Raw genomic sequence first — 15,084 nt, forward strand, 5'->3', positions numbered from 1 at the left:
CTTGCTTGCAGCCATTTAAGCGCACATAGCCACGCATGCTGTTTTTTGTAATGCATGTCCATGGGCGAAAATACACTACATCTAATATACAGCCATATGCAAGCAACTTCCTTAACTTGGGATCTACATAGTATTTTGGAATATATGCCAATTAAGACCGATTTTTTTTTTTGCCTCCCTATGCTATACCTTTTATTAGTACCCCACCAGCTGAAAAAATATAAACACTGCTTTTCAAGTGGGAGTGAAAGTATAATAGTATGACCTGATGTCCAATCACGTTGGAGAAAAAATATGTCATTTTAATGGGTTCAGCACATACTATAAATAAAATCAGCTCCACCTTTAATTTAATCACATGTTTTAATTCAAAAAAGTTTCTTGCTACCACATTGGGTTTTGTTTAACCGCTTCCCGACCAGCCGCAGTTATTATACTATACCATCGTAGCTGTACGTCAGCCCGTTAGGTGGAGATAGCAGGCGCCCCTGCTGCACTGCGGGGGTGCCGATGCACGTGGCCGGAGTTCGCGATCACCGCCGGCCACGAGCGATCGTGGGCACGAGAGCCACAACAGGGACGTGTGTGTAATCACACAAATCCCTGGTCTGTAAAGGAGAGACAGATCGTGTGTTCCTACTATCTAGGAACAACGATCTGTCATCTCCTCTAGTCAGTTCCATTCCCCTACAGTTAGAACACACTTGAGGGAACACAGTTAACCCCTTGATCGTCCGAGTGTTAACCCCTTCCTTGCCAGCAACATTTACAAGGTAATCTGTGCATTTTTATAGCACTGATCACTGTATAAATGTCAATTGTCCCAAAAATGTGTCACGAGTGTCCGATCTGGCCGTCATAATGTCGCAGTCCTGATAAAAAAAAAAAAAAATCGCCAATCACCGCCACCATCACTAGTAAAAAAAAAATACAAGTAAAAATAAAATGTTTGTTTGGGTACAGCATTACACGACCGTGCAATTGTCATTTAAAGCGAGGCAGTGCCGCATTGCAAAAAATGCCTGGGTCATTAAGCAGCAAAATCTTCCAGGGCTGAAGTGGTTAAATAGATGTCATAATTCTAGATTACATTTTTTCCTTTATATCCAATTTGTAAAAATACAGAAAGGTAACGGTTTTGCATATTTTGCCCAACTCATTTATATGATGGCACTGGCTAATAGTTTTTCAGAGCTCATGGTTGTGTGCAAGCTCTTGATTACTTAGTTCTTTCCCCCCTGTCGTCTTTGTTAAATGAAAACCTGTGCTGGGGTCTCTTAATACAGGTTTCCTTTAAAGCAGCAGTAAAGTCCACTTTTAGCCTTATTATAGGACATGCACTGTTTAGGAGATATTTCTGTCTGCTTAAACCTGTGATGTCACCGGTGTATGTACACTGTGCTCTGAATGAATGGCACTCGAGTGTGCTGTCCACTCAGAGCATTGTGCCGCGATTGTGACTACCATGAACATGCGCAGGAATTTCGTCATTGCAGTTCAGACATTCAAACAGCTGAAGCGCATGAACCCAGAAGGAACCCCTGTGAGGTGAGAACAAGCCACTGGAGGGATGCTCTTTACAGGAAAGTTTGTCATAATGTGCAAGCATGTGATGTATACTTTATCGATTATGACATTAACCTGCAGGAGGACAAGTGAAATGGGGCATAGGATACAAAAATATACAGGTTACAAAAAGCCTAGTACACGCTATCATTTTTATTTTATTTTATTTCTAACCCAGCGGGTCAAAGGAAAAACATGGCAGATCAAGTCGGAGCCGCTGTACTAAACTATCTGACGTTAGTACAGTGATCTCCTCCGCTAAGATCTTGTGTTCTGACAAGGGAAAGGCTCACCCCCGGTTGACATACACATGGGCCTAATGTCACCCAACATTCGGCCCATGTGTACTAGGCTTAAGGCCCCATTCACACTAGTGTGATTTCTCTTATGTCTGCTGCAGTGCTGCCATGCATGACAATGGAAAACACATTATTCTTTATGGTGCAGTGTGATTATTTGAAAAGGTTCAGGTGTTTCTTTTGGTGCAGCATAGTGTCTTTTTGGCACCATAAACTTCAAGGGAAATGCATGGAAAGTGCATCAAGAATTCGACTTTAGTGTGTTTTTGATAGTTTTATGTATAAAATCAAATCTCCTCCTCCGCCTATAAAAAAAAGCATGAAGAATAAAACATCAAAAACACACTACAAAAATGCACAGAAAAACCTAGGTGCAACGAATACCGCACATTAATATTTAGTAGATCCAGAGCTATATGCAGCTGAAGTTGTCCTGATGGGGATTTCTTTCATATAATTCAGGGATCAGAGTTTTTTTTGCAGTGTGACTATATATTTAGGTGTGCGGTAGCTGATGTGTGCTTTTTTTTCTAAAGCTACCCTTGACTACTTTTTTTATTCACGTACCCGAATTGATTTGGTTAGTTAATTTGTTTAAATGTATTAAAAGCTACACCTAAGGTATACATTTAAATACTCAGAGGCAAGGGCACGCTCAAAGCAATATTTAGTAAACCCATTACTAAGTAAAATACAGAAATGGTAATTGGCAATATTATGCATTATAAAAAGTTTCATAGGGCAAGCATACTTCTCTTTGATCCAGTCATATATGACCAATGAAAACAGGAAAACACACAGGATGATCACATGATTTTTGCATCATATCCATCCTTCTGTCTACATTCAGCTACCAAAATCATTTTAAAGCAACTGAAAATATATCTAACAATCTACTGCGTGTTCAATAAAAAAAAAAAAAAAAAAAAAAAAAAAGAAGAAGTGACAGAAATTGTTTTTCATTTCGACAACTATAAAAAAAAAAAAAAAAAAGGAAGATCAACTAAATGAGTTTAAGTCATACTTAAATATAAATTATACAATTTGTCAGTAGTGTCAGATAAATACATATTGATTTTCAATAGTCTGACAAAAGATATAAAATGAATCATTTGCCATGTACACATTTTGCATTTTCAAACAAAGAATTATGTACCCTGTTGCATTATAGTCACATCACATTTTTAAAGGTAAATACACTTTGTCATGAAAGTCAACCATAAATACCTCCCCCTGCCATCATCAATACCTATGGCAAGCGACTTGGTTCACAAGCAGACTGCAGCTTCATTTTAAAGTGATATTTATCGCCACGTCCTTTTGCACTTTCAGTTTTTTACCTGGAAATATGATGCCTCGGCATGACAGAGCATGTGCTCCCCGTCAAAGAGAATAATAAATAACTAGATAATGGGGGGTGTATGGTGCACTTTTATGAGAAACTGCACTAAATCTTTAGGCTGAAACCCCATTTGTGCAGTTTTGCCAGATGCATTTTCCACTAAAATCAATAAGAGTGCAATGGGAGTTAATCTGGCATTCAAGGCATTAGAATGTGTGCAACCCATGTCGATGTGTGTTTGGTGCATATCCTTTATTACAATAGCATACACATCATGCCAAAGTGTACAAGTGTGGCTCCAGCATTAATTGAACACTTTGGTTTCAAGTGAGATAAATCTCCAGCTGTGCTGAGAAACTCTTTAGAAGGTCATTATTAGGTGCTGCAACCACACCTAAATAATTAGGTAGCAAACATTACAAGTAACCAATTATTGTCTTTTCTCAAGTTTTCAAGGCCTGGGCGGAAATTTCTGTAAAGACATGTAAACAAAATGACAATTCTATACAAAGTGCAATTCACTTAAGGCTCGTACAAGTCCGCAGAGGTCCTACCAGGCCCAATCAACTTGTCTCCACCATCATACAGCACAGCAACCTAGCTAGATAAGCTTTGGTAGAAAGCTAGTTTCACTCTTTCAATGTGATAGCACAGTTTAATTGCCATTGCAGGCTTCAGATCCATACAGTCTTGTACAGCAGGTAGACTGAGCAACAGTAGTGCTCTCCCATCTATTTCCTGATTGAGAAAACAGAAAAAAAAAGCATGTAAAACACAAAATAATTTATTGCTATACAGTACAAGATCAGTAAACTGCAATGCTGAAATGATCTGTCTTACCATTTTTACAATGTTAAAAATTTCTCTCATGTCCATGCATCTCTTCTTCCAGATAGTGGAAGATGGGGATACAGGACACTGTGCAGACACACAGGGGTTGATTTACTAAAACTGGATAGCGCAAAATCTGCTGCAGCTCTGTTATAGAAATAAGCTTCCAGTTTTATTGTCAAAACGTAATTAAACAAGCTGAAGCTAGAAGCCGACTGGCTACCATGCACAGCTGCACTAGATTTTGCACTCTCCAGTTCTAGTAAATCAACCCCACAGTGTGGCTTTATTCCAAAGTCTGTTCAGCTCAAAGTGGTTGTAAACCCTTTCATGTTGCACAGTGAAGTGACTAGCATTGGGTGATACATAGAGATGAACAAATCTTGCTACACGTTGTAGCTAGGGTTGCCACCTCATCCCTTTAAAACAGAACACATATGAATTACACAGGTTCTGAGGCTAATTTAATTTAGATAAGGCTCCACTTGAGTTCAATTACCACCTTAATCAGCCACAGAACCTGTGTAATTCATATGTGTTCTGTTTTAAAGGGATGAGGTGGCAACCCTAGTTGTAGCTGAGTATCTGCAGCCATTTCTTCTGTAGATCTATCTGAAAACATAAATAGGAAAGGATTTCTCTCAAGTTCTAGGCGCGTAGATAGGGATCAGAAGTCTTCACACAGGTGACAGCTCTGAGCCCTGATCGGAGAGAAAGGACACATGCCTCCCCTGCCTCCTTTCACCAAGAACAGGGAACAAGCACAGCTGTGAATAAGGCTCCTTTCACAAAAAGGGTCTGATCAGGTTCGCCTGTCAATTTTTCAGGCAGACCTTATTGGACTCTCTATTCAAGGACTGGCAGATTTAAAAGAAGATGTGTCTGTTTACACCCGCCTACCTCCAATTCAGTCTACTTAAAACAAACAGAAGTGGATCTGTACTCCTTTGTCTAGACTCTAGACCAGTGGTTCTCAACCTCAGTCCTCAAGTACCCCCAACAGGCCATGTTTTCAGGTTTCCCTTCATCTTGCACAAGTGCTTTAAATCAGAATCAATGGCTTGGTATATTGGACAGCCATTTTATCTAAGAGAAATTCTCAAAACATGGCCTGTTGGGGGTACTTGAGGACTGAGGTTGAGAACCACTGCGCTAGACAGATCAAAGAGCAGTGGAGCCTAAATGGACAGGTGGAGTCTGTTTACACTCGGCCACCCATAGAGAAGAGCCGGTTTTGTCCATATTGGTTCTACAGAAACCAAGTGGACACAAACTCGACATCAGCCAGCTCTGCTCTTAAAGCAGAGGTTCGCCTGAAAGTTCCCTGCTGATCTAAACAGAGTCTATCCCATATGAAAGGGTCCCAACAGTCACAGGCTGTGCTGCAGCACCCTCCCCTGTCACCATTGCAATTCTTGGTGTCGCAAGAAGCTGCCAGTAGTGACACATGTGGATAACAGGGGAACCAGCCAGTAGTGAGAAATTACACTTTTGAGGAGAGACAAGTACACAGTATAGAGGGATGAACCGTTCTTATTTCAGCCCTGTGGTTTACATTTTATGTTGAATCTGTTTTATTGAGTTTCAGTCATTTGTAAAACATATCGACTAAACATAGTCCAGGAATAACATATGTTCATTGAGTGTACAAGTCTACATTAGGATCGGAAGGACACTAAAAGAACACGTATCACGTATGCATAGTCGCGTAGATATCCTTAATGAATATAGAAATAAGTGAAATAAACAAAGTAATGGTAAATCAAGTAACCAGTAGACCACTCTAAACAGTGGTGTAGAAAACGAAAAAAAAAAAAAAAAAGGCTCAACACATATGGCCTAAAAGTGTGGTGAATCTACCGGTAAGATTACTATAATCTTATAAAAAGGTACGGGAAGAGGAGGAATAAGGAGATTAAAAAAAGGGGGGGTATTGGGAGGGGAGGTGGGGAATGAGAAAAAAAAAGGAAAGTGGGGAGAAGGGATAACACTCTACTCATGAGAGGGCCCCGGGGAAGTGATAGGAGCTGTATCCACTATAAAAGAGTCAAAATCAGCAGAGACCTGGAAGTTTAACCAAACAGTCCACGTAATAGTATGGGCCTCACTCTTATCGCCATCCCACGCTAACATCCTTTCAATATGTTCGATCCTGTCCATTTCACAGGCCCAATCAGTTAGAGAGGGGACCACAGGTTGACGTCACGCTCTGGCAATAACTGAGCGCGCAGCCATCAGCAAATGGCGAACTAAGCTCTTCTTAATTTGTTTGTATGTCTCGGTAACATAGATAGGACTGTTAAGCGGAGTTGATTGGGATATTTGTCCGCTACTTGTTTGTCATATAGCTTGAGAATCCTGTCCCAAAAGGGGGCAACACATGGGCACGTACCCCAAATGTGTGTCATGTTTCCCGGGGCATGCAAACATCTCCAACATACGTCAGAAACATTAGGATCAAACCTGTGTAGAATAGTGGGGCAACGGTACCACCTAGAGAAAATATGGTAATGCCTTGTACACACGATTGGTTTTCCCAGCGGTAAAAAGTCTTCCAGGAAAACCGAGAACCATAGATTTTTCCTCCTACACGTGGCTGGGTTTCCCAGCAGGAATACCGCCATGAGCGATTTGGTCGGGAAACGGCGGTCGTGTGTATGCTCCATCGCAGGTTTTCCCTATAGGTAAACTGCCGGCTTAAAAACCGTCAGGAATCCCCACGTTCTCATTTTTCCCAGCGGTTTTCCTGCCGGGAAAACTGCGTTGGTGCATACACGCGGCCAGTTTTCCTAGCCAAAAGCGGTCATGGCAAACCGGTCATGTGTACGAGGCATAATTCCGTTCTTGGGCGTGAGATGAGATAGATCATTTTGTGGTTTACATTTTAAAGGCTCATTCACACCCAAACATGAGTGTTTCCAGCACCATGTTCAAACTGCACTGGGTGTGCAATCTGCTGCAGGTGTCAACATAATGATACCCCAAACGCAGATCACAAAACACTGGCAATGCAGTATTATGCAATTTGGTGCATTTTTGAAAAATAGCGCTTGCACTACTTTTTGTGTGATCCAGTGCGATTTTAGCCCAATCAAATGAATGAGGTGAAATCTGCACCACACTGAGTTGCAAAGGAGTCACACAGGAACAAGGACCGCTTTCCATGTGTGATTCAGGTGGGAACCTGTCCCGAGGCAAGATGCAGACTGTGCTTGAGCAGGGCACATGTTGAAGAGGCAGGCTCTGATTGGGAGGGGATGTGTGCTAAAGGCAGGCTGTGATTAGTCAAGCGGTGGGGGTCGCTGAACAAACTACCCAATACAGTCATGCTGTGAGTCTGCATCAGCTTCTGTGCTTTGAGTGGTCAGTTTAGAACATGGAAGAAAGGTGACCGACAGGATAAACCAGGTACTTAAGATGAAAGTCGTACATGAAAAAGATAGAGACTCTAATTTATAAAATACACATATGTGAACACACATATTGAAAAAAAAAATATTTAGGGCAACACACTGTAAACCCTTTGTCATGTCCGGTTGGCAGTGCTGCATTTCTGCCCTTTTCATATTGCCTCCTAGCTGTCTACCAGCCTTCCTTTAAAAAGTGATTCACCATGTATCATTTTGCACAGGGGAAGCAAGGGCTACAGCCCGAGTGATTGAAGGCTTGATGGTAAAACAAAAACTAATAAAAATATAAATATAAAATAGCCGACTTGATCATTTCAACAGTGGGAGTGCCCTTTGGTCTTGGGTGTGTCGAACAGAAAGTGAAGACAGAGGAAAATTTACTAAAACTGCAGCAATTTGAAGCAGCTGTACATGGCAACCAATCAGCTTCAAGATTATATTTTCAAAACTAAAAGGGTAAGCCACTTTTGTGGGTAAAAAAAAAAAAAGAGCACATAAAAAATATATATAGCGTATACAATTGCGACAAGTCATGTGTTAATAAAAATGACCTTTTTGCAATGCAATATGGCTACCTGGAGGCATTTTGCACACAGATGGTGTACATAATGCCTCCTGAAAATTTAATTTACAGCTTCGATTTACTGATTTTCCCAGAAGTCTGCACTAAGATACAAATCAGATTTTAAGCACCCCCTGCAATAAAAATGTCATTCTTGGTAAGATCCTTTCAAAGGGAAATTGTGTCTAAAGGGATCAGACCTTGCCAATTTCCTCATATGAGCCATGCAGGTACAGCAGCCGGTTGATAATTATAAAAACCATTGCCATACAGATACACATGGACACAGACAAGCAGCTAAGGCCCCATACACACGAGAGGATTTATCCGCGGATACGGTTCACCAGTTCGTTTCCGCGGATAAATCCTCTCGAGGATTTTGATCCGATGGAGTGTACTCACCATCGGATCGAAATCCCATCGCGATGACGTGTCGCGCCGCGATGATGACGCGGCAACGTGCGCGACGCTGTCATATAAGGAATTCCACGCATGCGTCAAATCATTATGACGCATGCGGGGGATTGATTCGGACGGATTGATCCGGTGAGTCTGTACAGATAGATTTGAAAGCATGTCTTCAAATTTTTATCCGCTGGAAATCCATCCCAGGGCATAAAAATCTGCGGAAACAGATCCGCTGGATCGTACACACCAGGGGATCTATCCGCTGGAGCCGGTCCGCGGATCAATTCCAGCGGATGGATCCTCTCGTGTGTATGGGGCCTAATTCTTCAGAATAACAAAAGTTAAAAATCTGCAACAAAGTTTGTTAAAAACCCTGCAATGTACAAAAATCACCCAGGGGGTGGAGTTACAATTTAAAGTGTAACTAAACACTATTAATTTAAAAAAAGTTACCTCACCTGGTCTTGGAAAAGTTTAGCCAAATGTGAGCAGTCCGTCGACTTGATGTACTCTACTACATCAGTGACAGTCCAGTCCAGCGGGCTTCCATTCAGTGCCAAAGGTTCCGTAACTTCAATACGGATATCCTGCAAAGAGATAACCATAATACATTGGATACATACAACTGACCTGGAACAAGTTTGCAGCTAGTAAAATGTGTGGATTCCTATATGTTCATACTCTTATGTGACTCAGCTCTCATACTTCTGTGTTTTAAACTTTATTAAAAGATAAGTTGCACTTGTTACTCTTGCGGCTGCTCGGGGATCCGCTGACTCTGTCACTTTTTGACAAGAGTGTGGCCGCGAGGCTCCTCCCAAATGGTCACGTAATTTATTCACAGAGATTTGTGAATAAAAGAACTACCGAAAATCCTATGAGGCTGTTGGCTTGTAGTTCTCAATGAACTACCAGGGTGCTGTTGAGCACTGTGGTAGTCCATTGATTCTTCCTATCTGTGTGAAAGTGTCTTCCCAAACGATGTACGGGCAGACAGCTTACACTGACAGTCTGCATGAGTTCTGCATGACACCAGTGATCTACTTTCCAGGCTTCCGAAAAAAAGAAAAATTGTAAATGCACATTGTTTTACCTGCAATTTCTTTTTATTATTATTATTATTTTTTTTTAATGGTGAACTCATCCTTAAAAGTTAACCCATCATATGGGCATCCCTTGCAATGCCCACCCAAGTAAATACATTTATAAAATTAACTAAATTATATTTGCAGCATTAATGCAGTAATAAGCCCACCGGTCCTGTGAATGTGCACCTGCTTTGTTTTTAAGTTAGCTAAAATTGTATTTATTTATTTTTTAACCACTTAGAGCCGGTTCACACTGGGGCGACTTGGAATCCGACTTGAAGTCGCCTCAAGTCGTGCTGTCGAGAAAAACAATGCAAGTGAATGGGAGCGGTGTTAATACACACGACTTGAGTCGCTCCGACTTTAAAAGAAGTTCCTGTACTACTTCAATTCGACTTGTAGGCGATTTGTACCCATTGATTTCAATGGAAGTCGCCTCCAAGTCTGATCCAAGTCTGATCACTGTCTTAACTGAAGCGACTTTCCAGGAAGAGAACATACATTTCTCAGGCAAACCTCTCCCTCCCCTAGAGCTGATTGTTGTTTGATTGGCCACTGGAAAGTCTCCTGTCCTGGAGACGACTTCAAGTCGTGTTGTAAATCGCCCCAGATCGCCCTGTGGTTCATGCTCAAGTCGTGTCGGAGTCGCCCCTGAAAGTCGCGCTGAAAGTCGCGTAGCCCTAGTGTGAACCGACTCTCAAAGACGGAGCCTGTTTTTCAGACTCAGTGTTTACAAGTTAAAAACAAGTTTTTTTGCTAGAAAATTACTTAGAATCCCCTAAAAAAAAATCTAACACCCTAGAGAATAAAATGACAGTCATTGCAATACTTGGTCACACCAAAAATGAGACAAAACTAAAGTTGGGCCAATTTTTTTTATATTGTGAAAGATAATGTTACGCAGAGTAAATTGATACCCAACATGTCATGCTTCAAATATGCGCCCGCTTGTAGAATGGCGTCAAACTTTTAACCTTAAAAATCTCCATAGGCTACGTTTAAAAAATTCTACAGGTTGCATGTTTTGAGTTACAGAGGAGGTTAAGGAATATAATTATTGCTCTCGCTCTGACGATCGCGGCGATACCTCACATGTGTGGTTTGAACACCATTTTCATATGCGGGCGCTGCTCACGTATGCGCTCAGTTCTGCGCGTGAGCTTGTCGAGACAGGGCACTTTAAAAACATTTTTTTTCTTATTTTACCTTATTTTATTAATTTTAAAACTGTTTTTAAAAAAAAATGGATCACTTTTATTCCTATTACAAGGAATGTAAACATCCCTTGTAATAGAAAAAAGCATGACAGGTCCTCTTAAATAATATGAGATCTGGGGTAAAATAAACATACGTTTTGGCGTTGCTTCCGTCCTGCAGTGATATGGAGACAGGTGGGGGCCATCTTCCCCTCATTCGTCTCCATACACAGCAACTGAGAGGACCGGATCACCTCCGTCGCAGCCGACGGCTCCGGTAAGCGGCAGAGGGCACCGGAGAGCGAGGGGGGGCCCTCTTCCGCGGCCGATAAAAGTAATCTTGCGGCGTATCTGCCGTAGAGACCACTTTTATCTTGTAGTGGACCGCCCGCTGAAGAAGAGGATACCGGGGTTATGGTAGCTAGCTGCTACCATAACAACGATATTCCTCTTCAAACAAAGGATCTAAAACTGCGGCGGACGGTCCGGAAGTGGTTAATTAAATGTTCTTATTTCCTCATTCTATTGTGTTTGAGGGGTATAGTTTTCAAGTACAGTGCATCTCACTTTATCAGAAGCCTATGCTTCTTGACAGTTTTTCTAGCAACATCAGAACACTTCAAACCCACCTCTGAGAAAAGACCACATAAGGTCTCAGTGAGGCAGAAAGTGCCATTATCAGTATACTTGGCACAGTGGTTAAAGAGGAGCACAAGCTGATATCTTGGCAAACCCCACTCTTGGTACCTGTATCTGAAAAAATATTTTGCCTCTCCATTGGCCAACACTGCTGCACTAACTTTGACAGCGAACGTATGAGAATAATGCCACGAAAACAAGTTTTTTTTCTAAAGTTAAGAAGTCTGCATCGTCTTCCTTTACCATGCTAGTTATACTTCCTTGCATTTTTTCAATGTTTCTTATGCAAATATCATCACTATGAGGAAAAGAACCTCTGTCCCTGGAATCCCTTTGTAGAATACCTTAGCTGAAAGAAGTTTATCACTGTTTAGGAACCATGGTTTCACTTTCTTCTCACAAGTCAGTGAAAGTTCACTGCGAGTTGGCGAGGCAGATGAAGACCCTTTTCCTGAAGGTTCCGAGCCCTCCTGGTGCTCCTGGACACTCTCCTCACTAGGAGAATCATCTTCATCTTCCTCCTCCTCATCACCACTCCCCTACAGTGGATGAAACAAATATAAAACATTTACATTAGGCAGACTGTAAGGAAAATGTAATCTTCATCTACAAGTCACACACCATGGGGTTTTCAAGAGTTCATTACACAAATGCTAGCATCACATAATAAATACAAGTTACAAAAAATATGGTATTGCACGTCTATTCCTTTGAAACTAGGACATTCAGTCACACCTGCATGTGTCATATGATAATACTAAAAACTACGCAAAATTTGTACTGCGCAATTTTAGGGCCTCTGTTACAGTCGCTCATATCTTTGTAGACAGATGCACACCAGGGTCTAATTTAGGAAGAACCGCCACACCAGCATGATTTTAGGAAGGATGAGAAGCCAAAAGGCAAATAAAAGAGTCCTGAAGCAAGGACTTTAGTGTTGTAAGGCAGGAGTACTTACCACTGTGCCACTACACTATTTGTGATATATGAAGATCAAGCAGTAAAGTCAAAAAGCAGTCCTTAGCATACAAGCACTATTTTTCATCAAGTTTAAACACCAGTTTGTTCAGCTGTTCCTATTGATTGTTGCTTTGTACAAGTTTCTCTGCAGATTGTATTTTGAAGGCATAGAATATTGACAATCCTCCATAGCAACCCCTCTCACAAGCTGTTGCATTTCTGGGATCATTCTTCTCTGACTTCACCAATGAGTACAATAAATGTGGTGTAATTGCACAAGAGGTCCGTTTCCTTTTCTCAATAGAAAAGGTAATTATTGGCATCTGGATATTAAATATGTTTTTTCCTTGGGGGCACAATCTGTTTATTATATAAAAAAAGAGATTTTTAATACAGCTTACCTGTAAAATCTTTTTCTTGGAGTACATCACGGGACACAGAGCGGCATATTCATTACTATATGGGTTATATGGAGTACCTTCAGGTGATGGACACTGGCAATCTCAAAAACAGGAAGTGCCCCTCCCTATATAACCCCCTCCCATAGGAGGAGTACCTCAGTTTTGTAGCAAGCAGTATGCCTCCCAAAATGGTCCCCAAAAGAGGGGTGGGAGCTCTGTGTCCCGTGATGTACTCCAAGAAAAAGATTTTACAGGTAAGCTGTATTAAAAATCTCTTTTTCTTTATCGTACATCACGGGACACAGAGCGGCATATTCATTACTATATGGGATGTCCCAAAGCAATGCTTACAATGAGGGGAGGGAGAACATCTTCCCAAGACAAAAGGATTTAATTTAGAGATATACTCAAATCATAATAAATCCAACTTAGTTGAGAAAAAATAATTTTAAATTTTAAATTTAACTCAAAAGGGAGCCCCCGGAATCCGAGGGTCTCAAACTGCAGCCTGCAGCACTGCCTGCCCAAAGGCTGTATCAGTATTCCTTCTTACGTCCAACTGGTAGAATTTTGTAAACGTGTGGACAGAAGACCAGGTTGCCGCCTTGCAAACTTGAGCCATAGAGATCTGGTGGTGTGCTGCCCAGGAGGCGCCCATGGCCCTAGTAGAATGAGCCTTTAATGATAACGGAGGAGGCAACCCTTTCAAGCCATAGGCCTGAGTGATTAACTGTTTAATCCACCTCGAGATGGTGGATTTTTCAGCTGCCTGCCCCTTCTTGGGCCCATCCGGTAAAATGAACAACACATCTGTTTTCCGGATCTTCTCTGTAGCTTTAAGATAGGCCTTCATGGCCCTGACAATATCCAAGGTATGCAGCAACCCTTCCTTTCTGGAAGTAGGTTTAGGAAAGAAGGATGGTAATACCAAATCCTGGTTTAGATGAAAACTGGATATAACCTTTGGTAGGAAGGAAGGATGAGGGCGGAGAACGACCCTGTCCTTATGCAAAATAAGATATGGTTCCTTACAGGATAAGGCTGCCAGTTCCGATACTCTTCTGGCGGAAACTATGGCGACCAAAAATACTAACTTCCTTGTCAGTAAAACCAAAGGAATTTCAGCCAACGGCTCAAAAGGTTGTTTCTGTAAACTTGACAGAACAAGATTTAAATCCCACGGACAAAGCGGGGATTTAACTGGAGGATTAATACGTAAGACCCCCTGCATGAAGGTCTTAACCAGCGAGTGGGTGGCCAGCGGCCGCTGAAACCACACTGACAAAGCTGAAATCTGTCCTTTGATAGTGCTTAATGCCAGTCCTTTATCCACTCCTAGCTGGAGAAAACTTAATACTCTATCGATGGTAAACTTACGAGAAAGCCATAGCTTGGACTCACACCAGCCTACATAGGCCTTCCAGACCCTGTAATAAATCACCCTAGAGACTGGTTTCCTGGCTCTGATTAGGGTAGAGATTACTTTCTGAGACAGACCTCTACCCCTGAGAATCAGGGATTCAGCTTCCAGGCCGTCAAATTTAGATGCCGTAAGGCAGGGTGGAGGATCGGACCTTGCGATACCAGGTCTGGCCGTAGAGGAAGAGTCCAAGGGTCTCCCACTACCATCTTTAGGATTAGTGAATACCATGCCCTTCTGGGCCATGATGGAGCTACCAGGATGACTGGTATGTGCTCCACCCTGATCCTGCGCAGCAGGCGGGGTAGTAACTGGAGTGGGGGAAAAGCATAAAGAAGTTTGAACTGATGCCAAGGGCAAACCAGCGCATCGGTTCCGCAGGCCATCGGATCCCTTGAGCGGGATATGAACCTGTCTAGCTTCTTGTTGAGTCTTGATGCCATGACGTCCACGTCCGGCACTCCCCATCTCTGGCAGAGTGTCTGAAAGACCTGTGGATGTAGAGACCATTCCCCCGGCAACAGAGTCTGGCGACTTAAGAAGTCCGCCTGAAGGTTGTCCACTCCTGGAATGAATATTGCCGATATGCAGGGCACATGAGCTTCTGCCCATAGGAGAATCAAGCTCACCTCTCTCTGAGCGGCTTGACTCTTGGTTCCCCCTTGGTGATTTATGTATGCCACTGCCGTGGCATTGTCCGATTGAATTCTCACCGGGAACCCCTGCAACTTGGCCGTCCAAGCCCTGAGGGCTAGTCGAGCAGCTCTGAGCTCCAAGATGTTGATGGGCAACTGCTTCTCTGGCTTTGCCCAAGTGCCTTGGCGAGTGCAACCATCCAAAATTGCTCCCCAGCCTGTCAGGCTGGCGTCTGTGGTTACTATCTTCCAAGCCACTGGGCTGAAAGACTTCCCCTTCAGTAGATTCTGAGGGTCTAACCACCAACACAGACTTTGTCCGACTCT

The 15,084-nt window shown here is 42.3% G+C and overlaps 1 protein-coding gene across 1 annotated transcript in view; it reads right to left on the bottom strand.

Annotated features, from left to right (window-relative positions):
* Window positions 1–2,515: 2,515 nt before the first annotated feature.
* SFMBT1 (Scm like with four mbt domains 1) overlaps window positions 2,516–15,084 on the bottom strand; it is a 144,261-nt gene continuing 131,692 nt past the window's right edge. The window contains exons 20-22 of the mRNA XM_040359451.1: window positions 11,686–11,880; window positions 8,877–9,005; window positions 2,516–3,945 (exon numbers count right to left, since the gene is read on the bottom strand). Of these exons, the coding sequence (XP_040215385.1) occupies window positions 3,805–3,945; window positions 8,877–9,005; window positions 11,686–11,880 (465 nt within the window). The 3' untranslated portion in view covers window positions 2,516–3,804. The remainder of the gene's footprint in view (window positions 3,946–8,876; window positions 9,006–11,685; window positions 11,881–15,084) is intronic.

This window comes from Rana temporaria, chromosome 7 (assembly GCF_905171775.1).
Source record: "Rana temporaria chromosome 7, aRanTem1.1, whole genome shotgun sequence".
NCBI classification, from domain to species: domain Eukaryota; kingdom Metazoa; phylum Chordata; class Amphibia; order Anura; family Ranidae; genus Rana; species Rana temporaria.